Genomic DNA, 20,108 nt, shown 5'->3' on the forward strand with positions numbered 1-20,108 from the left:
GAAGATGGCTGCGTTGCAGTACCCAGATGATGTTCCTTCAGCTGAGTGGACAGCTGTTGTTTGTCACTTCTTGCACCTTTATGCATATTTTCCCATGCAAGTAATTCATGGTTCATAGATATTGCAGCTGGGTAGGACTGTTTAATTTCCCCTCCCCTCCCCTCCCCCAAGCTTGGCAGCTTGCGTAGTATTTTCTAGAACCACAGAAGTTAGACCACAAGAAAGAGGCTTTCGGGTCAGATCCAGCCCAAGTCACCAGTCCCAGTGTGTCCTGTGGTATCTTCAGCAGTAGAGGCTCAGCCTCAGCCTCTGAGAGGCAACCCACGGCTATATAGATAATCCCTGTTGTCCTGGGACTCACCCAGACTGCCCTGACCAGTCCTTCTAAAGGAGGTTTCTTAGGTTTTATTAGTCTGTGGTTCTTGTGGAGAGTGTTGTCAGCCCAAGTAGCTTACCTTCCTTTAAAGTAAATGTGCCTGTGTATGTGTGTGTGTGCATGTGTGTGTGTGTATATCTATAAATACACTTATGTATACATTGTATATAATATTAGGTACATATGAAGTATTATAATTCCTCAAGGCTTTATCAAGCAGCCTTAATTTTATTCGCCTCTTCTGTTCTGCCGTCCCTCTCCTGCAGTTAGAGGTCTCCCAGCATTGTTAGGCCACACTCCGCATCATGGCTCCTGTGTCCAGTATGTTTGTTTGTTGTTGTTCTGATTGCTCTGGCTCTCTGGGGTTTTCTGGTTCCATACGAATTTTAGATTTTTTTTTCTATTTCTGTGAAAAATGTTGTGGGTATTTTGATGGGAATTGCATTGAGTCTGTACATTGGTTTAGGTAGGATGGTCATTTTCATAATATTAATCCTGCTGATCCACAAACACGATGTCTTTTCGTTCTCTAGTACTTCTCTGAATCTCTTCCGAGATTTGAGGTGTTTGTTTAGGTCCTACACCTTCCTCAGGTCTGTCCCGAGGTGTTTTGTCGTCTTAGATGCTCCTGAATATGGGAGTATGTCTGTGATGTCATTTTCTGTGTATGGTTTTGGTGTATACAAAAGCTGTTGGGTTTTTTACGTTGCTTTTGTAACTGGCCACTTTGGATTTCATGTATGATGTCATCTACAGATTGAGATGTCTTGACTGTCCTTTTCTTGCTGACCCTTTAATTCTCTCCTGCCTTATCGCTGCAGCTAGTGCTTGTGGCATCACATTGAGAAGGAGTGGGGCTGGTGGGCAGCCTCGCCTATTGCTTGACCTCAGTGGGATTGCTTCAAGTTCTTCTCTCAATTTAGGATGACACTGGCTGTGGGTTTGTCATTTTCAGCCTTTAGTATTTTAACTCTCTGGGGACTTCTACCATGAAAGCATATTTGGTTTTGTCAAAGGCTTTTTCTGTGTCTACTGAAATGGTCATGTGATTTTTGTCTTTAAGTTTAATTATGATTTATTATATTTATTGAGTTACATATGTTTAACCAACTCTGCATTTCCCAGAAAAAGCCAACTTTACCATGATGGATGATCCTGATTTGTGCTGGTATTTGTTTTTCTAGTATTTTATTGAGGATTTTTGCATTTTTTATTTTGTGTGTGTATATGTGCATGTGTATGTGTGTTCCATTTTTGTTCATACCTGTTAAAGCTGTTTTATGTTTATGTTCTCTGTCTGTCTCCCCCTGCTCCTTGTTTGTGTCTGTAGTTGTTTTGTTTAATATTATAACTGAAAAGAGAAATTTGTGTCATATAGTTGCTATCAGAATCAGAAAATGTACAAAAGACCAAGAGGGATACAGTGTTATGGGGTCAGGGGTATACTGTGAGAATGTTTCCTTATACAAGTGAAAAATAGTTCTTGTATTTTCCTCATTATCATGAAATAGTTTTTGTATAGATGCTGTTTCTAAAATTAGAAAATATTGACTTACCAAGTGTTTAATGAATATGGTTACAAGGATATGCCCAAACCATTCTACTGTTACACATGCATGTGGAGAGAGAGAAAGAGAGAGAGAGAGAGAGAGAGAGAGAGAGAGAGAGAGAGAGAGAGAGAGAGAAACAAAGACCACGACCCAGACAGACAAACACACACAGAAAGAGACACACAGTTCATGCCTGCATGAACACATGCATATATACATGTCAGGAGCATGAGTCTGCAGTGTTGGAAGGAGCTCCTTGAGCTGAGGGTCTGCTTCTTGCTCATGGTGCAGACGGATCGCATCCTGTGCTGGGCACCTTCCTTAATATGCTCAGTGCCCAGCTGATTCATTAGCTCACCAAACAGCCAAACTGGTGACTCTGGGGGCAAAGAGGAAAGCTGCTAACCACCAGGAGCAGTCAGAGAAAGTCAGGTGGAGCTGAGCAGGGCCACGTGAGGCAGCTCTGGGTGAAAAGATAACTCGTGTCCATGTGTGCCACCCAGTGGGGCCTGTGTCCAGCAAGCAACTGTCAGGCTGTGTGAGTAACTTAGGGAGAGGAGGGGAAGAGAAAGGGAGACAGCAAGAGCACTCCCAGGTGGCCCAATGACTTAACAGACACCTGTCCTCTAGCATGGGCCTAGGACCTAGTGGGAAGAACTCTTGTTTTCCCATGGGGGCTAGTTAGCAGTGTAACCCTATGATGGCAGAGAAGCATGGGTAGAGCACACGTGACTAATTCACATATCAAAGGGAAGGTGTCCAGTTGTGTTCCACAACCCAGTGCTGCCTCCATTAGGACTGACCTCATTTCCCAAGTTGGAGCCACGGAGAGCACTGAGATTGTTCAGGTAGAGACAAGAGCAAGAAGAAATGAAACAAGAGAGCCCTCAAGAGAGCTGTGGAGGGGTAGCGTGGTCCGAGGAGTGCTTGAGAGCCACCTAAGGAAAAGAGTTTAAGACAGAAAGAGGAAGAAGTTTGAGGGATGGAGAGCAGAAGTAGTGAAGTGTCTGGCCAGTGTCTGATGTGACATGTGCTTGTCAGTTCGTAGGAATTGAACAGAGCATCCACTTCCAGCTCCACAGTGCCTTGTATTTAATTAGGAGATGCTCAGCTACTTACCAGTGTGTCAAAGTGAAAGATGGGATAGTTGCTGCCTTAATGTATTATGCACACTTGACTGCTGTTTTGCCTATGGTGGATGTTTGAAAACCAACGTGTGTATCTCACACTGAAATGAATATGTGGTGCTGCTCAAGTATCTTTCTGACAGTGTTTGAATCCAATCTTACAGTAGTTTTTCTCTGTCTGTTTGCGTAGCTTGGCGCCTGTGTTCGCTCTCTTTGTTCCATTTCACTGCTCCATCCCAAGAGTCCAGGTGGCGCAGATCCTGGGCCCGTTGTCCATCACAAACAAGACATTGATTTATATATTGGGACTACAGGTACGGTATTCATTTTATGCTCACATTTCTCTAACCAGATCTGGGTACTTTTGGTTTTTGTTTTATTTTGTTCTTTTTTCTCATTTGATCTCCTTAAACCATTTTTTCCCCATAAGTTTGGCTTCGTGATCTATATCAGATGTTCGGAGGAAGTGTTACTGAGTAAGAACATCAGAGTATGGAAGGTACTAGAATACATTCATAGCCTTTAGAAATCTGATAAAAGCTTTCACTGTAATTTGTATCAGTGGAAAGTATACATTCATTTAATCTTGCAGTTGTAACTACATTTAAGAAGCATAGTTTGAAATGGAAAAAATATGAGAATAGTGAACATGGAAAATCAGTGTCATTGTCAGTTATTATGTACTACGCCACCAGCCCATCCAAGCCATGGAGTATGCCACGAGCAATAGCAAGCTGAGTCTATAATACCAGCTCCAGAGTCTGGAGCAGGAAGATTTTAGGTTCAAGACCAGACGGGGCTAGAGAATACACACAGGGCACCCTGTCTCAAAATTCTAAAAATACAGAAAAAAAGACAGAACTAGGAACTGGAGAGGTGGCTCATTGGTTCAGAGTGTGAGCTGCTCTTAACCATGTGAGGACCCATGGAGTTCCCATCACAGCTCCCAGCTCCCAGCTCCCATCCCCACTCGCCAGGCAGCTCATAACTGCCTTTACTCCATCCAGCTCCAGACCCGACATCCTCTTTTCACATCTGCAGATACCCACACTCACACAGAGATACACAGACATGTAATTTAAAAGGACACAAATCATGTTTTAAGTGAGAACAGACCTAGGGACACTTCTCAATGGTAATGTGTTTGCCTAGCGTGTCCAAGACCCCAGGTTCAATTTCCAACATACTCCCCCTTCTGCAAAGAAGAGAAGGCAGAAGCATCACTCACTCTGGTGCTTCTGTGTAGTCAGCCTTTGTCTGACTTAAAAACTCAAATTCCAAGGTCATCTCCCTAATATCCAGCCTGTGCCCACTGCTCCCTCAGCCTGAGGCCTGTTGTAGAAAGTACATGTGCTCTCCCGTTTTCTGAAACGTTTTTCTTTGAATTGAATTCTGTGTGCGGTCTCGCCCCCTCCCCCTCCCCCCTCTCCCCCTTCCCTCTGGTGCTGGTGTTACATTCATACATCACTGTGTTGACCTTTTCTGTGTGCTGTGGGTTCTAGACTCGGGCCTTCATGCTTCCATGGCATGTACTTCATGCACTGAGCCATCTATGCCTGCCCACCCCCACCCTGGTTCTTTCATACATATTTCTCTGGCTTTCTCTCTCCCCACTGTGGACACTTGAAACCAGGAATATTAGATAGGCGAGTGGATGGTGGGTGGGCAACTAACTTTAATCGTTGTAAGAGCCAGAATGCGTGTTTGGAGACACATGTGCAGGTCATTGGAGGATGGCTTACAGAGTAAGTGTGAGGTGAACACTTGACCGCACAGAGTTCAGCCCAGAGGCATACTCATACCCTTCCGAATGCAAGCAGAAACTTGGAACTAAGAGGAGCATCAAAGACCAAAGAAATTATTACTTTTTACTGTCAAAATGACAGGTTGTTTTACTTGTGTATGAGAGGTGGGTGGGTGGTAAGCACAGAGCCATAGGGCAAGACACTACAGTCACACCTCCTGTTACTGCCCAACTGGGCGAAGCACTCAGGGTCCCTCCTCATTGGCCGATGAGAAATCTGAGTCAATACATGAGAAGCTTGGAGAGCAGTGCTCTGACTAGAATATGACAGCTGGTTTGGGGTTCCTCTCTCACAGGAGAGAATTATAAAGTCCTTGTCATCTTCGTTCTCACCTGTGTTGTCATGAGAGTTGGGTGTTTGTAAAATGAATTCATAATCCTAGCTAGCCTGTATAAAAAAAACATAATCCAGGTATTTTACTTATAAGCCTTACGCCTTGATTGGGCAGGATTGGAGCTATTCTGATTCCTCATCCATAAGGTCCCTTGTCACTTGCTTGCTGTTTCTCCTGGCCACGTGCTCATGGTCCATCTTCTCTCATGGTGGCCTCCTCCACCTCCCTCTCCTTTCTTCTTCTTCTCCCTCTACCTGCAAACCCCTCACTCAAGTCCTACCTTTCTCCCCCCACAGCCCAATCACAAGCTCTACCCTTTTATTGACCAGTTAAATTGGGGAGCAAGGTTCACGTAGCAGCATCACTTGGTGTATGTGAGGATCTGCTTGTCTGGGGCAAGCACATCTTGAGAGCCAGTACTTAGCATTAAAATACAAGCAATGTCAGACCAACCCACTATATTTCCCCCTTTTGCCTAAATGTCCAGTCCATTTATATTTGGCAACTTAGATAAAGTATTCTATTATCCTGTCTCAGTGAGTTCAGAGTTCTGTATCTAAGTCATTTTCTATCCTAACTTGTATTGCCATCCTAAAAACATCTTCTTAGACCTAGACCATCTTAAATCCTAAACAACTTAAGCTTATAGTAAGGCTATGAGTATCTAGTCTTCAAACTGCGTCATCAGAGACCTGAGAAGGAATAAATGTCACCTGAGTAAGTAGGAAGTGCAGACAAGCAGCTTCTAAGACAGAATCGACAGACAGCTGGCTGCCTGGACAGCTACCCAGTAATCTCTGTAAAGTTGGAGCATTCATCTTCAGCCTTCTGGCCCAGTATATTTGACAGACCTTTTGTAAAGCAGGAATTATGAAGGACTTTCTTACCCTGTCTTGGCAGAGCTTGGCACTTGACTTTCCTGCATCGTTTGTCCTTTCTGGACAGCATTTTGTCTGTAGTTGAAGCAAGGGCATTTCCTTTGCCCAGTGCCTAGCTTGCCACAATTGAAGCAATTCCATATGGAGGTTCTTTGATGTGTTTCATCTTACAAGTTGAATGGGGTGCTACAAGGAGCTAATATGTCTCAATGTCAAAAAAGCCTTAAGTTAATAAAAGCATCATTAAATGCCATATTCTGTGAGTCTCTGCCACTTTTGAAGACCATCTCTCTATTCGTAGCATATTTGAACAAACATGTTGCCAGCTACCTATCATCTGTTCAACCTTGGATGTATATTTCTGTGATGATCTAGATTAGTATCTGACATCATCAGTTTGACTATTAACTTACATTTCTTAACCATCTCTAATAGTTTGTAATGGCAGCTGTTAGACAGATTGGAGCTTTACATTGTATCTTTAAAGATGATAGAGGAACAATATCTCATATAAAAACTGAAAATATATGTACATTATGAATATCAAAACCTTAAATTTGTATCTATACACAATAATCTAAACCAGTGTAACCTTTAAATTTGTATCAGTATACAAAATTCTGTACCAGTATAACAAAACCTCAATTTTGCGTCAAAATACAAAGATCTATACCAATGTTAGATTATGGCTATAAAATGGTTTTTGTTTGTTTGTTTGTTTAAGAGTAGATTCAATAATATACTCCCCATTTTTATTATTTTTAGAATATTACTATATTCCCCCATTTTCTTCTCAGCCCACTCTCCCTTTCTAAGGAAGAAAAGATAGAGAAAAGGAAAGGGAAGAGAAAAGAAATCCCGAGTCTAACCTCCCCATTTTGTTTCCCCCTTGTCCAAGACCATAACTGTTTGTAACCATTCCCTTAAATGATGAGAGACATCCCACATCCAATGAATGGCCAAAATTCCTCTACCCCACCTCATGGGAAACAGGCAGAGTTTTCTTTCTTAAAATTGCTTCCTGCTGATTTGGGGCATAGTTTTCTTCTGGGGGCCTAATGAAAATGAGACAACTGTTAAGTCTTAAGAAAGCCAGCAATAGCATTTGTTGTCCAGTCTCTGTATGCTGAGAAGGTTCAGATTTAAGTGAAGTCCTGCTTGGATCAGCCTTCAAGGCTGGACCTAAAGAGCTGTTTGGAAGGTGCCCTGGAGGCAGAGTTTTAGATGGAACAACATTGATCAGTCTGAGGTAGGACCAGGTAGGATACTTGTCAGCATCTCAGCATCCCTGAGGGTGAATCTGGTGGGGGTTGCTTTTCTTTCTCTTTCTCTTCTTTTCCTGTGAACATAAAGCTTCCAGAGGTAGTACATATTACTGTATTAACATGATGTGTGGAATGTACAGTGTGTGTCGATCAGTTAAAGATGGTTTTCTCCTCTTTGAGCATATGAAAGGATGGCAGGATGAATCCTGAGGACGTTTGTAGCCAAAGATTTATTGACTATGCATACTGAAGTTATGGCTGGAGACATTTTTATGACCCAGGCAGTTTCAGACTTGCTTCATTTAAAGGGATCAGCATATTACATTATCTGTGTTGGTCCTTTTGATTTTTTTTCTTGTCTGTAGCCGAGTTCTTCAGGAGGTCTCCTCATCTCGTATCTGGTTTTTATCAGTTTGGAGGAACCCAAAGCTTTTCTTTTCCTGTGGAAATAAATACAAGCATAACCTCTCCACCAGTGCAACACATTTTCTGTTTTCCATTCTGAGGGTAGGGCATCTTTAAAGTATACAGGCTGGTTTAGTTCAGCAGTCTTTTCCATAATCCAGTATCTCTAGCAGCTGTCAGTATCAGCAGTTATCATTAGCATTCAAAAAATTTAAAGTTAATAAAGTACTATGTAATCTATCTCTGCAGGTCTTTATTACCCTTTTTTATTTGTTAAGCATTTCTTTTAAAGTACAATTGGATCTCTCCACCATTGATTTTACCTGCAGTATGTTTTACATCATCATATGTAAAAACAAAGTCATTTCATGTTACTAAAGACATATGCTGGAGCATTGTCAGTCTTAATTTGCCTAGGTGTTCTTATAATGGCCATAGCGTCTAATAAATGAATAAAACCAGAATCAGCCTTTTCAGAAGCTAAAGTAGACGCTCATTCACAAATCCTGAATCTGTGTCTATAATATACAGTACATACTTAGTTTGCAAAACTCTGTAGAATGAAGCACATCCATTTGCTGACTTTTATTCCTTTGGGTAACCTTAGGGTTGCTTCCTGCAGGTAATGGAGTTTGGGTGTATAATGAGCAAGTAGGATATGTCTTTACAATCTTCTTGGCTTCTTGCCACGTGATAGAGAAGTCTTTCTTTAAATTTTTGTTGTTGATAATGGTATTTTTAAAGTGAAATTCTGAGCCCCTAGTGCAATTCCTATTAATAGCTGATCAATTTGACTATTAACTTGTGCCAGAGGGCCTGGCAGACCTGTATGGGACCTGATGTGTGTTATATACAGTGGATAATTCCTACTTCTGGTCACTTGTTGTAATTGAATAAACAGTGAATCAAATTCAGAATCATCCTGAATAAGCTCAGCAGTTTCTATGTGCAAGACAACTCTTTTTGCATATTGAGAGTCAATTACTATGTTAAGAGATTCTTGAGAATCTAATAACACCATAAGGATTGCATTTAATCCTGATATTTTAACTGATTTGTCAGGACGCTGAGCCACCTTACTTACATTTGTCTGAGTTATACCCTGCCTTTTCTTGTTTGTTTGCATCAGTATGGAATGTTAAGGGCTCCAGAAATTGGGGTTCCTTTTTTATACAAGGGAGAATCCAATTAGCTCTTTTTGTGAACTGGAGTTGCTTGCTTTTAGGGTATTTGTTGTTAAATCTCTTCCTAAAAAATCACTGCAAGCTCTTTGCCAATGTTCATCTCATACCCATAATGAAGCCCTCGGTAAGTAATGAAGCCTTAGTAAAAGGTGCCACAGTCTCAGCTGGATTCGCTTCATGTAGTGACGAAGTCTCATTTTTTCCTTTAGTATCTATTCAAAAACCTGTATAAGTTTTTAATTTCTTCCTCTGTTTATGTGTTAAAAATATCCATTCTAAGATATAACCTTCCCTCTGCTTGAGAATTCCTGTAGGGGAATGAGTAGAAGGCAAGGTAACTAAGGTGCAGGCCATCTTTGGATCAGTATGATCTAGATGTGTACCCTGCAATTTTCTTTCTATCAGAGCCAACTCCTTTTCAGCCTGAGCTGATAATTTTCCCAGTGTATTTAAATCTATATTTTTAAAAAAGATTTCTTTCTTCCTTTCTTTCCTTTCTTTTCTTTCTTTCTTTCTTTCTTGTATATGAGTACACCATTGCTCTCTTCAGACACACCAGAAGAGGGCATCAGATCCCATTACAGATGGTTGTGAGCCACCATGTAGTTGCTGGGAATTGAACTCAGGACCTTTGGAAGAGCAGTCTGTGCTCTTAAGGGCTGAGCCATCTCTCCAGCCCAAATTTTTATCTTCTTGTAAGACTTGAAATAAATTGCTTAGCTCTAGAATAGCCAAAGCAATTGTAGGCTTTGCTTAGTTAGTACCTCCTCTTAGTTTTTGGAATTATTAAGAGTCCTTGATTGGTCTCTCCTGATTTGTATCTTTTGTGGTCTAACCTTTTGTAGACGTATTTTATGTCCTTGATAATTAATAGAATCTTCTCTTTTGTATTTTCTTGGGGGCAATTTGTAATCCCCAACAAGGGGATTACACTGTATATAACACACATCAGGTCCCATACAGGTCTGCCAGGCCCTCTGGCACAAGTTAATAGTCAAATTGATCAGCTATTAATAGGAAGTGCACTAGGGGCTCAGAATTTCACTTTAAAAATACCATTATCAACAACAAAAATTTAAAGAAAGACTTCTCTATCACATGGCAAGAAGCCAAGAAGATTGTAAAGACATATCCTACTTTCTTTATTTCATCAAACAGTCTTTCCAAGGTATCTGTATCTAAATCAGCCAATAAGATAACTTCCATATAATGATAAATTACTGATTAAGGAAATTGATTACGAATTATCTACAATGGCTGTTGTAGGTACACCAAAAAATTGGCACTAGTTAGGACTGTGTCACATTCCCTGTGGTAGGACTTCCCAATGGTATTTCTTTATTAGACAACTTCTAGTAAAAGAGAAAGCAATCATGTTCATGTAGAGGAATTGTGAAAAAGCAATTTTTCAGATTAATCACTATGATAGGCCATTCCTTAGGCAATAAGGAAGGCAATGGGATTCCAGGCTGCCAGGAACCCATTGGCTGAATAATCTTATTAATTGCTCTGAGATATGTCAGCATCCTCTATTTGCCAGACTTCTTTTTAATGACAAATATTGAAGAATTCTAAGGGCTGGTAGACTCTTCTATATGGTGAGCCTCCAACTGCTCCTGGATGAGCTGTTCTAGTAGTCTTTCTTTTGTCAGCGACCATTGTTCAGTCCAAAAGTGGTCAGTCAACCACCTTAGTGGTAAGGCTGTTGGTGCTTTACCAGCGCTGGCTCCCAATGTAAAGTTGAAGTGTCAGCCTCTGCTCTATCTTGTTTATGGGCAGTCTGTAACTGTCTTTGATTAATTAACTTAATTTCTCATTAGGAGCATCAACTACTTTGTGTCTTGCCTCTAAAGTTGGAGTGATGTTAATCTGTTTTCCATTGTTGTAGCAGACTTCTTCCTCATAAGTTTATAGCTATATTAGCCACACATGGCCTTAATTTTCCTGACCTTCAGGCCCAGTACATTTCAGCCATCTGGTACTTTGTTTTATCTCAGATAACATTTCAACTCCTTGCAATTGAATATCTACCTCTTGAAGTGACCAATCTGGAGGCCAAGATTTTGGGGAGAGAATGATGTTTGCTCTGTGTCAACCATTCCTTCAATTTCAATATTAGCACCAATGTAAAATGAATTTATAATTCTAGCTAATTGATATAAAAGACACTCAATCCAGGTATTTTATATATAAGCCATAAGCCTAAATTGGGCAGGTTTGGAGCTATTCTGACTGATTCCCCAGCTATAAGGTCCCTTGTCACTTGCTTGCTGCTTCTCCTGGCCATGGTCCATCTCTTCTCACGATGGCCTCCTCCACCTCCCTCTCCTTTCTTCTTCTCCCTCTACCTGCAAACCCCTCACTCGATCCTCAAGTCCCATCTTTCTCCCCCCACAGCCCAATCACAAGCTCTAGCCTCTTACTGACCAGTTAAATTGGGGAGCAAGGTTCACATAGCAGCATCACTTGGTGTATGTGAGGATCTGCTTGTCTGGGGCAACCACATCTTGAGAGCCAGTACTTAGCATTAGAATACAAGCATCATCAGCCTAACCCAGTACAGGTGTGCACTGAACTAGCTTCCATGCCAGACCAAAGGTTAAGTGACAGCAGCAGCCACAGCTTCCCTTTGTGTCAACACTGGAGCAAATTCTGCAGCTTCCTTCCCTCCATGTCTGTGTGTGTTTTGTGTGTCTGGGTTACATATACAGAACCATGAGGTTTCTATCTAGCACATTGGTAGCAGTGAATCTGAGCTTTGCTATTTCAGTCTTCTGTGTCTTTCTCCATGATCCTGAAACTCCCAACCTAACCTTCCAGAATAAGCAAGAAGCCACAGGACATTTCAATCATATGGGGACACTTGGAGATGCCTTGTGATTTTTGTTTTGTTGTTCTTGTTTTTTTTTTTAAGAACCTTGAGCACACATCTCTCAGATAAAAATGTGTCAGTCAAAAGAAGAAATTGTAGAAGTTGGGTTCAGTTTTTCCTCCTCGCCCCATGCTCCCAGAAATAAGACACAGACTCAAAATATATTTACAAATACCTTAGCCATATAGCTAGGCTCTTTTACTAGATCATAACTAAAATAACCCATTTATTTTAACCTACATTCTGCCATGTGGCTGGTTACCTGTGCTCAGGTAACATGTGTCTATCTCTTCAGATATTCCCCAGGTGGATCTTTTCCACGTTTGGCTCTATCCCAGAATCCTTTCTGCCTCCTGGACATCCCACCTTTCATTTCCTGACTAACTTATAGGCCATGGGCTTTTTAATTGACAGGCGATGCATCCATACAACACACAAGATATTCTGTGTACAAGAAATTTCATGAGGTCTAATTCCAATGCCCTTCATACCTCTGCATCAGTTAAAACTGTGTTCCCAGTAGCATATTCTTTTTTCCCCAATTTTAATAACTTTAATTTTTTTAGCAAAACATATTAAATAAAACAAAACCACCACAACGAAGCAACAGAGGGAAAAGAGCCCCAAGAGAAGTCATAAGACTTAGTCCTATTCATTCACACACTCAGAGTCCCATAAAAGTACTAAACTGGCAGCCATAATATATACACAGAGGACCTAGTGTTGCCACTTACTCTTGTCTTGGGTGAACTAGAATGAGGGTTCTCACCCCTGAAGAAGGGTTCTTACTGTTGGGTGTGGACATAGATGCTGGCAAGTTCTCCCGTCTAAGTGTAGACAAAGCAATGATGAGAAATTAAAATGAGGTTATCTGAAGAGCTATGATGGATCATTACCTAGCACTGAGAGTGGACAATGACCATTCTGCATTAGTAGTGCACTTATTTGTGATGTTTTCAGTAAGTCAGCTACGGTGTATAAATAAGAATAAGCTTGAGATCCAGGTATTTTTCTTTGCATGGCAGGGGCCAGGTCCCACACATGTGTCATCAGCTACAGAAAGTCTGGAGTGTTCAATGAAGAGATTCCTGTCTTATTTTCTTTTAAATAAAAAGTTGCCTTCACTTTTAAATTGCTTCCCTGAATTATGGCGTGCATGGTTAATATCTAACTGCGGGGTCACGTGGCGTGTGTGCAGTGAGTGCTGTGGATGGCGGTGCACTTCATTCATTTCAGTTGCCTTTGTTTTCTTTTGTAGCTTTTCACCTCTGGGTCCTACATCTGGATTGTAGCCATGAGTGGACTTGTAAGTGTCATTTTTTTTTAAACTTCCTTCCCCTGATTTCCTCTCTTTATTTTTTGAAAGGAAGAAAAATAGAAAAAAAAAATGTCATGCATATAGATGGTGGGTAATACACACCCGTCTTCCTCCTTCCTTCCTTTGCCCAGGTCAGGCATAGCTCCACACTCCTTCCCTGGTGACTAAAATAGCACAGCTACACAGAAAATCAAAGTCAAGTCAGAGGAGGCTGGGTTGTCTCAGTTTCCAAAGTTACTTTGATGAAGGTTTTTAGATGAGGTTTTTGCCAGAGTTGGTTTTAAAGGGCATTAGTAGCCTAACTCATAGTAAGAGGGAGATGACAGAGGAGGAGGAGGAGGAGGAGGAGGCTGGGCGGGCTAAGCAGGGGAGCTGCTCTGCTGCTCTCCACTGTGTGAGATGCACTGTTGGGGAGGGGAAGATGAGGAGACTTGCGGGTCAGGTATGTGTGTAGCCAGAGAGGGAGGAAGGGAGCATGCCAGAGCGCTTATCTGTGCAGGATTTCCCTTCTCTCTCCTATGTCCACAACAGTTCATTATACTCTAGGAGACATTTTGAAAGAAATTTAGAGCATGTGGCCAAGTTGGATGCTTCATGACCTGAATGTAAACCATAAATTTATGAAAATCAATTTGTGACTAGTGTGTATAGAAAATAGTTTCAATCTCTTTTTTGAAAAAAGGTCTAAGACAATTACAGAATAGATTTATAGGACTATGCCCGACGTCAGAGGGGAACTCAGAAGTAACTATGCCACACTCTGCAGACTCTGGCACCAGCCTGGCACCAGCTGCCTTTGTTTTCTGAGGGAGTGATTAAGCCACCTTGAGTTGTCCTGTGCCCTCTCGTGGCTCTTTTCAAACCCCGAGTTAAAGACATTTTAGAGAGAACACAGTCATTCATTTCCCTCAGCCCCAGATTTTGACTCTGTGGATCAAGAACAAAAACTGTCTTCTCCTTATTCCATTGTTTCCCTGAGACAGCTGGGTCTTCCTACCCTCCTCATCCCCCCACTCCTCACTGTCTCCTCTCTCCTGTCTCTGTCTCTCCTCTGTTCCTCTCCCCTCCCTCCTTTCCTCTCCTCTCTCTTCCCCCTTCCTCTCTTCCTTCTCTCCTCCCCTGCCTTCCTCTCCCCTCCCTCCACCCTTGATATTGGGTTTTATTCTGACCCCTGGTTCTCCTTAAGCTCACAGCTGCCTCACGCTGCCATCTGATATTCTTGAGACCCATGATACTTGCCAGTCATTCTGGGACCAGTTTTGCCTCCAGGCCACGAGCCCTCCTCTCCCTAGTGTGGCTCATCCCCACTGAGAGCCTGGCAGTGAGCTCTGCACTTAGGCAGTGTTATCCATCCGAGGCCTACTCCACCCTAAGCGGTGATGTTCTAAAGCATGCAGGAACACGAGAACCACCTTTTAATCAAGCAAGGTTTGCGTTTCTTTATTTAGTACCACACTGTGATGCATTTATTTAAGGTGTCCATCCCATTTACGTTCTCTATTCTGCTGTTAGACTTCTGGTAGTAAATTAAGTGCTCGCTGTCACCTCAGAGGTTCACGGTGTGATGGCCACTGCTCTAGAGTTGGAGGTTATGTCTCTCAACTGCTGGTCTTTCTGGACTCTAAAGTGTTTGTTCTGAAGTCACTGTCCTTTCCAGTCTGAATTTTATCAGAGGGTATAGGTACCAAAGAATCTCTAAAATAAAATTATTTTTTTTCCAGAGGAATAAAAAAGCCCACACTGTGTTCAAAATAGAATTTCAAAATGACTGGACATTTTAAGGAATGCACTATCATTAGTTATTCATGAGCCAATTGAATTTTCTTTCACAGTAATTATCTCAAAATTATATATATATCCATTTTATTTTCCCAGCTTATAGATAATACACTGTTTATTTCTGATGACTGACTATGAGCTAGCTATGTATGGTTGAGCTCACATCTGGCATTTGCAAAATCCCTCGCACCAATTAGTTAATTAACATAAAATGACTGATATGGGTGCTGATTGTAGCTAGTTTTCTTCATGCTATACCACACATGCTGGTGCTCGTTTCCGACTTACTGTGTTCTCTTTGGCTTTATCCAGAAAGCCCACACTCTTATGATATACGTCATATATAATATGGTGAAAAGATAAAGATGATTATACAGGGGTATTTAATTTATAAGCATACTGTGGTGATGCACACATGTCATCCCAGCACTCAGGAAGATTGTGAGTTCAAAGCAAGTCTAGGCTACAGAGTGTGGTCCCGTCTCCAGCAAACAAAACAAAGCAGTAGCTTGTGTGAATGTCTGGCTTGTCAGCCACTATCTGTGAGGTCCATGTCAGAGTCACAAAGCCACCATCCGTCCAGATGCCTCTTGCTCAATGTGACTTCCCTTTTCCCTACAGATCAGCTAACTTCCTTTTTCTTTTTCCTTTTGGTTTTAATGCTAACTAAAATACTTCAAAAGACAAATTTCGTGCTACCAGGAAGAAACGTGTACATAGCATTCATTGTTGTGAATTTATAATACAAAACCTATTACCGGGGTCACCACAGTGGCTTGGTAGATAAAGGTACTTGCTGCCAAGCCCAGTGATCTGAGGTCTCACATTGAAAGAAAAGGGAGAACAGAGTCTCACGAGTTGGTCGCACACACACACACACACACACGTTATTAGCTGTATTGTTGATATATTTTTAGACTTCTACCATTGGAAGCTATCATGTATCAAAAACACTGTGTTTGGGAAATGATTTTATTTAGCTCTGGCAATTAGTATGTGGTTTGCTTTATTTTGAGGGCAAGTGAGCAGGGTTGAGGATGTAGCTCAGTGACAGAGTGCTTGCCTGACGTGCATGAGGTCCGGCTTTGGTCCTGTCTTTAGTCTTGACACCAGGAAGGAAAATGTGTGTGAAACATCGGTTCTTCTCAGCCTGTGGGTCACAACCCTGTTTGAGGGTCACAGACCAGATATCCTGCATATCCCATAATTACAATTACCATTCATAACACAGCAGTGGAATGGTTTTATGGTTGGAGGTCCCTGCAGCATGAAGAACTGTATTGAGGGCTGCAGCGTTAGAAAGGTCGAGAAGTACTGGTGTAAAATGTAAATGTAAACGTGTTTGTTACTTGCAGTCCTAGAAACCAGAAACTGCTTGTGCTTTCCAGGAAAGCTGCTAACTTTGCTTTGAGTTTAGTTCATTATAAATTGATTTTTTTTTTTTTTTTTTTAGTTTTAACAGTTTTACCTCTTTTGTGTTGTTTGTTCTTACATGAGTACCCATGTTTCTGAATACATAGTCCTAGAATATCCAGGGATTAGAAGGACAGGTTGACACCAGGTTGCTCTCTTACTACCTGAGCACCACCGTCTGTCGCCGGCTGGTCACGATGATGGGTGTGGATGGAGGGAAAGGCATTGCTAGCTTACCAGGAGCCAAGGGAAGCTGAGAAGAGCTGTTGTTTGGTAGGCCATGAGGAGAATGCCTGCTGCCCAGAGGGGTTTGGCTGGGCCTCCTGCTTTGAGATTACTCCTGTCCCGTTGGGTTTTGTTTGTTTTTGTTTTTCTGGGTTTTGTTGTTGTTTGGTGTTGGTCCTTTCCTCCTTTCATAGTTCTGTTTCAATAAGAGTTGCTATGAAGGACTGCAAGTGAGGCTTAGCATCCGTGGGGTATTTCAGTTGTCTTTGGTATTTAAAATTGTCACGTGTGTACACATCTACGTGTTTTTAATTTGTTTATGCCACATGTGTGTGGAGGACCAAGCTTCTACTGGATGTCTTCCTAGATTGCTCTCATCACAAATGGAGGCAGGGTCTCTCAATTACATCTAGGTCTTGCCACTTTGGCTACTCTGGCCAGCTAGCTTGCGCTGCAGATCATTTCCACTGTCCTGTGGTGTTACAGGCAGGCCTCCATGCCTACTTAGTGTTTATTTGATGGCTGCTGGAGGCCCAAACTGCAGTCCCCATACTGGCATAGCAAGCACATTACCTACCCACTGAGCCATCGCTCCAGCTCCATGGGCTTGGACATTTTTAGTGAACTCCTCTGGCTGTAGATCTTCTGAATTACTTTTGTGGAAGACTGAAAAATTGAGGTCGTTGTGTATATTCATAATTCTCCCAGTCTCCTTACACATTAATATTTTATTCTTCTAAAGCAAATGTTGCTTACACGTTGGCCTTGAAGTTCTTCTTGTGGTTCTGCTGAGAGCTTTGTGGCCGTCTCTGTCCCAGCACTTCTGCATTTCCTGCAGTTTCATGAATCACAGTAATGAGTCATCCATACTAGGATGAGCTGTGGTTCCCAAAACCCTGCTCCAACTCAGCCATGGTTCAAACTTTATTATTAGTTCTTTTCCAAGCTATTTAAGAGCAAATTACCCAGTGCCTCCACTCGCTCAGTGTGTGTGTGTGTGTATGAGAGAGAGAGAGAGAGAGAGAGAGAGAGAGAGAGAGAGAGAGGGGCAGTGTGCTCCTCACTGTATCTGTTTTCTGCCTTTGTTTCTTGCTGTCTACAACACAGCAGACTTTATCTTGCAATCAAACAATCTTAGTGTGAAAAAGAATCTGTCTTACCCACTGTAGGGTAGAAATGTACATGGAAGCCAGATTATATCAACCTATGGATGTGGTTCGAGTTTGGGTTGTTTTCTGTGGACAGTTAGGCTCTTCAAAGCTTTTCAAACTAACACTTCAGATGGTACAAGATTGTAGCTCTCAGTTGGTGTACTTAACAAAGGAGAGGAAACAAGAGAAGAGCTGCCTCAAAGGAGTCAGGTGTCACCTTTGCAGGCTCTGATTTTCCTGTCTCTTCTTCACACAATTTACCTTTGAGGACCAAAACCAATAATAAAACATTGTCTTAAAACCACAGGATGGAAGTGCGAGTGAATTCTGGGACTCTGACCCATGTCCTGTGGCAATAACGTCCTGGGTGACGATAACTGGCGCTGTGTAGGTCTCCTGCATGGGTGTGCCTTCCTCTGCTCTCCGAGTTTCCCTCTTTTTCCTGTGTAATCTTTTCCACAGATATCTCCTGTAGACTGACCAAATGGGTGCAGGGTCGCAGGGCAAATAACTCATGGGTTGCTCAAGGCCTTTAGTTAAACTTTGGGAATTTAGACTCCCATATTTAATTGCTTCTCGGCCTTTTGGCTAAGATCAAGTGTAGACTCCCGTATTAGCAGGTCTTTGGAAATAAAGTGAGAGGCTCCAAGAGAAATCAAGACTGGCTAAATCTGTAAGGTTGCTTAGCCTTCAAAGGTCCACATGGAGAATCAGGACCACCAAGGGCTCTGAGGAAACCCCCACAGGGGGCTTTCTGCATCCTGACCCTGCTGATCCCAGCTGACCCCAGATACCTGAACCTACATAGAGAAACCACCTAATCTGTTTGGTAGTGGCAGCAGGTTCAGGTCACACAGGGAGGCAGGTCACACAGGGAGGCAGGTCACACAGGGAGGTAGGTCACAGGGAGGCTGGGGTGAGTGGACACATGCTGCTACTGCTTTGATCTTAGGGTTTTTTTTTTTAATTTTTTGGAAACAGGATCTCACTATGTTACCCAGACTAGCCTGAAACACATGCTTAGACCAAGCTACCCTTAAACATGCTCTCCTCCATGTGTCTACTACCATCGACCCATGCAGATCTTGTCTGCTGGACCTGGAGTCTGAGAACCTGAAAAACAGTGACATGGCTGTGTGTGTCATGAAAACAGTGATCTTTTTTAACTTAGTCACATGACAGATAACTCTGAGGATCCCTGATTTACAAACACATCCTTGGGGTGCTCAACAAACCTCCCATTGACTTCACAGTCTCACTGGCTCTCAATGGCTTCCTAGCATGCAGGGACTAGGAGGCTCCATCAGGGCAGTTTTCTGCAGTCCTCCGTACCATGCTCTAGTATCTAGAGTCCAGGTCCTGGTTCATAAGAATAGTCGGGACATATTTTGGATGAAGGAATGAGTCTTCAGTGGGTCTGCTGTCTCAGAGCTTTTGTGCTGCAGCTCAGATGCAGGAACACGTGTGTTCCTAGGCTTGTTGTGTCATGTAGATGCTCTTCCGTTCTCCTGGGAAAGCAGCCTCTGTGACTGTTGTTCTTGTTGAACAGTAAGGTTTCTGAACGTAGGACTGTGATCCACAGGGACCCTGGGAGTGCTGCTTTCCTGGTGGGTCTCTTACTAGTCTCTGTTGGCTGGAGAGAGGGCTCAGCACCTGGGTGTCATTGCCAGGTCACGGTTCCTTGCCTTTGCTTGTCAAGGTTTGAGGCACGCTGTAAGCAGGACCAGTGGGCAGGCGAGGTTAACTCTCACCAAGAGTGACCAGTGGGCAGGTGAGGTTAACTCTCACCAAGAGTGACCAGTGGGGAGGCGAGGTTAACCCTAACCAAGAGTGACCAGTGGGCAGGCAAGGTTAACTCTAACCAAGAGTGACCAGTGGGCAGGCGAGGTTAACTCTAACCAAGAGTGACCAGTGGGCAGGTGAGGTTAACTCTAACCAAGAGTGACCAGTGGGCAGGCAAGGTTAACCCTAACCAAGAGTGACCAGTGGGGAGGCGAGGTTAACCCTAACCAAGAGTGACCAGTGAGCAGGCGAGGTTAACTCTAACCAAGAGTGACCAGTGGGCAGGCAAGGTTAACTCTAACCAAGAGTGACCAGTGGGGAGATGAGGTTAACTCTAACCAAGAGTGACCAGCAGGCAGGTGAGGTTAACTCTAACCCTGAGTACTGATGTTGTTTCCCAGCCAGTAAATTAAATTCTTTATTTGCCCTTGAGCCTTACTTTTTTACTCCCTTCCTAAAAGGGTTAATGGTATGAAAAACCTGTGCAGTTGACATTCATGTTTTTAGTGGCCTTAAAGGAAACAATTTCCTGTTTTATGTTCTCAGACTTTTTTTTTTAATTTTTAATATTTTTATTACATATTTTCCTCAATTACATTTCCAATGCTATCCCAAAAGTCCCCCATAGCGCCCCCCACTTCCCT

General features: G+C 42.5%; 1 protein-coding gene across 2 annotated transcripts in view; it reads left to right on the top strand.

The window, feature by feature from the left end:
* Ubac2 (UBA domain containing 2) overlaps positions 1 to 20,108 on the top strand; it is a 138,126-nt gene that overhangs the window by 89,722 nt on the left and 28,296 nt on the right. Inside the window, exons 5-6 of one of the 2 annotated variants that reach the window (XM_021182051.2) lie at positions 3,244 to 3,367; positions 13,055 to 13,102. In XM_021182051.2, coding sequence (XP_021037710.1) covers positions 3,244 to 3,367; positions 13,055 to 13,102 — 172 coding nt within the window. The remainder of the gene's footprint in view (positions 1 to 3,243; positions 3,368 to 13,054; positions 13,103 to 20,108) is intronic. The other variant, XM_021182053.2, reaches the window with a different exon arrangement.

The sequence above is a fragment of the Mus caroli genome, chromosome 14 (assembly GCF_900094665.2).
Source record: "Mus caroli chromosome 14, CAROLI_EIJ_v1.1, whole genome shotgun sequence".
NCBI classification, from domain to species: domain Eukaryota; kingdom Metazoa; phylum Chordata; class Mammalia; order Rodentia; family Muridae; genus Mus; species Mus caroli.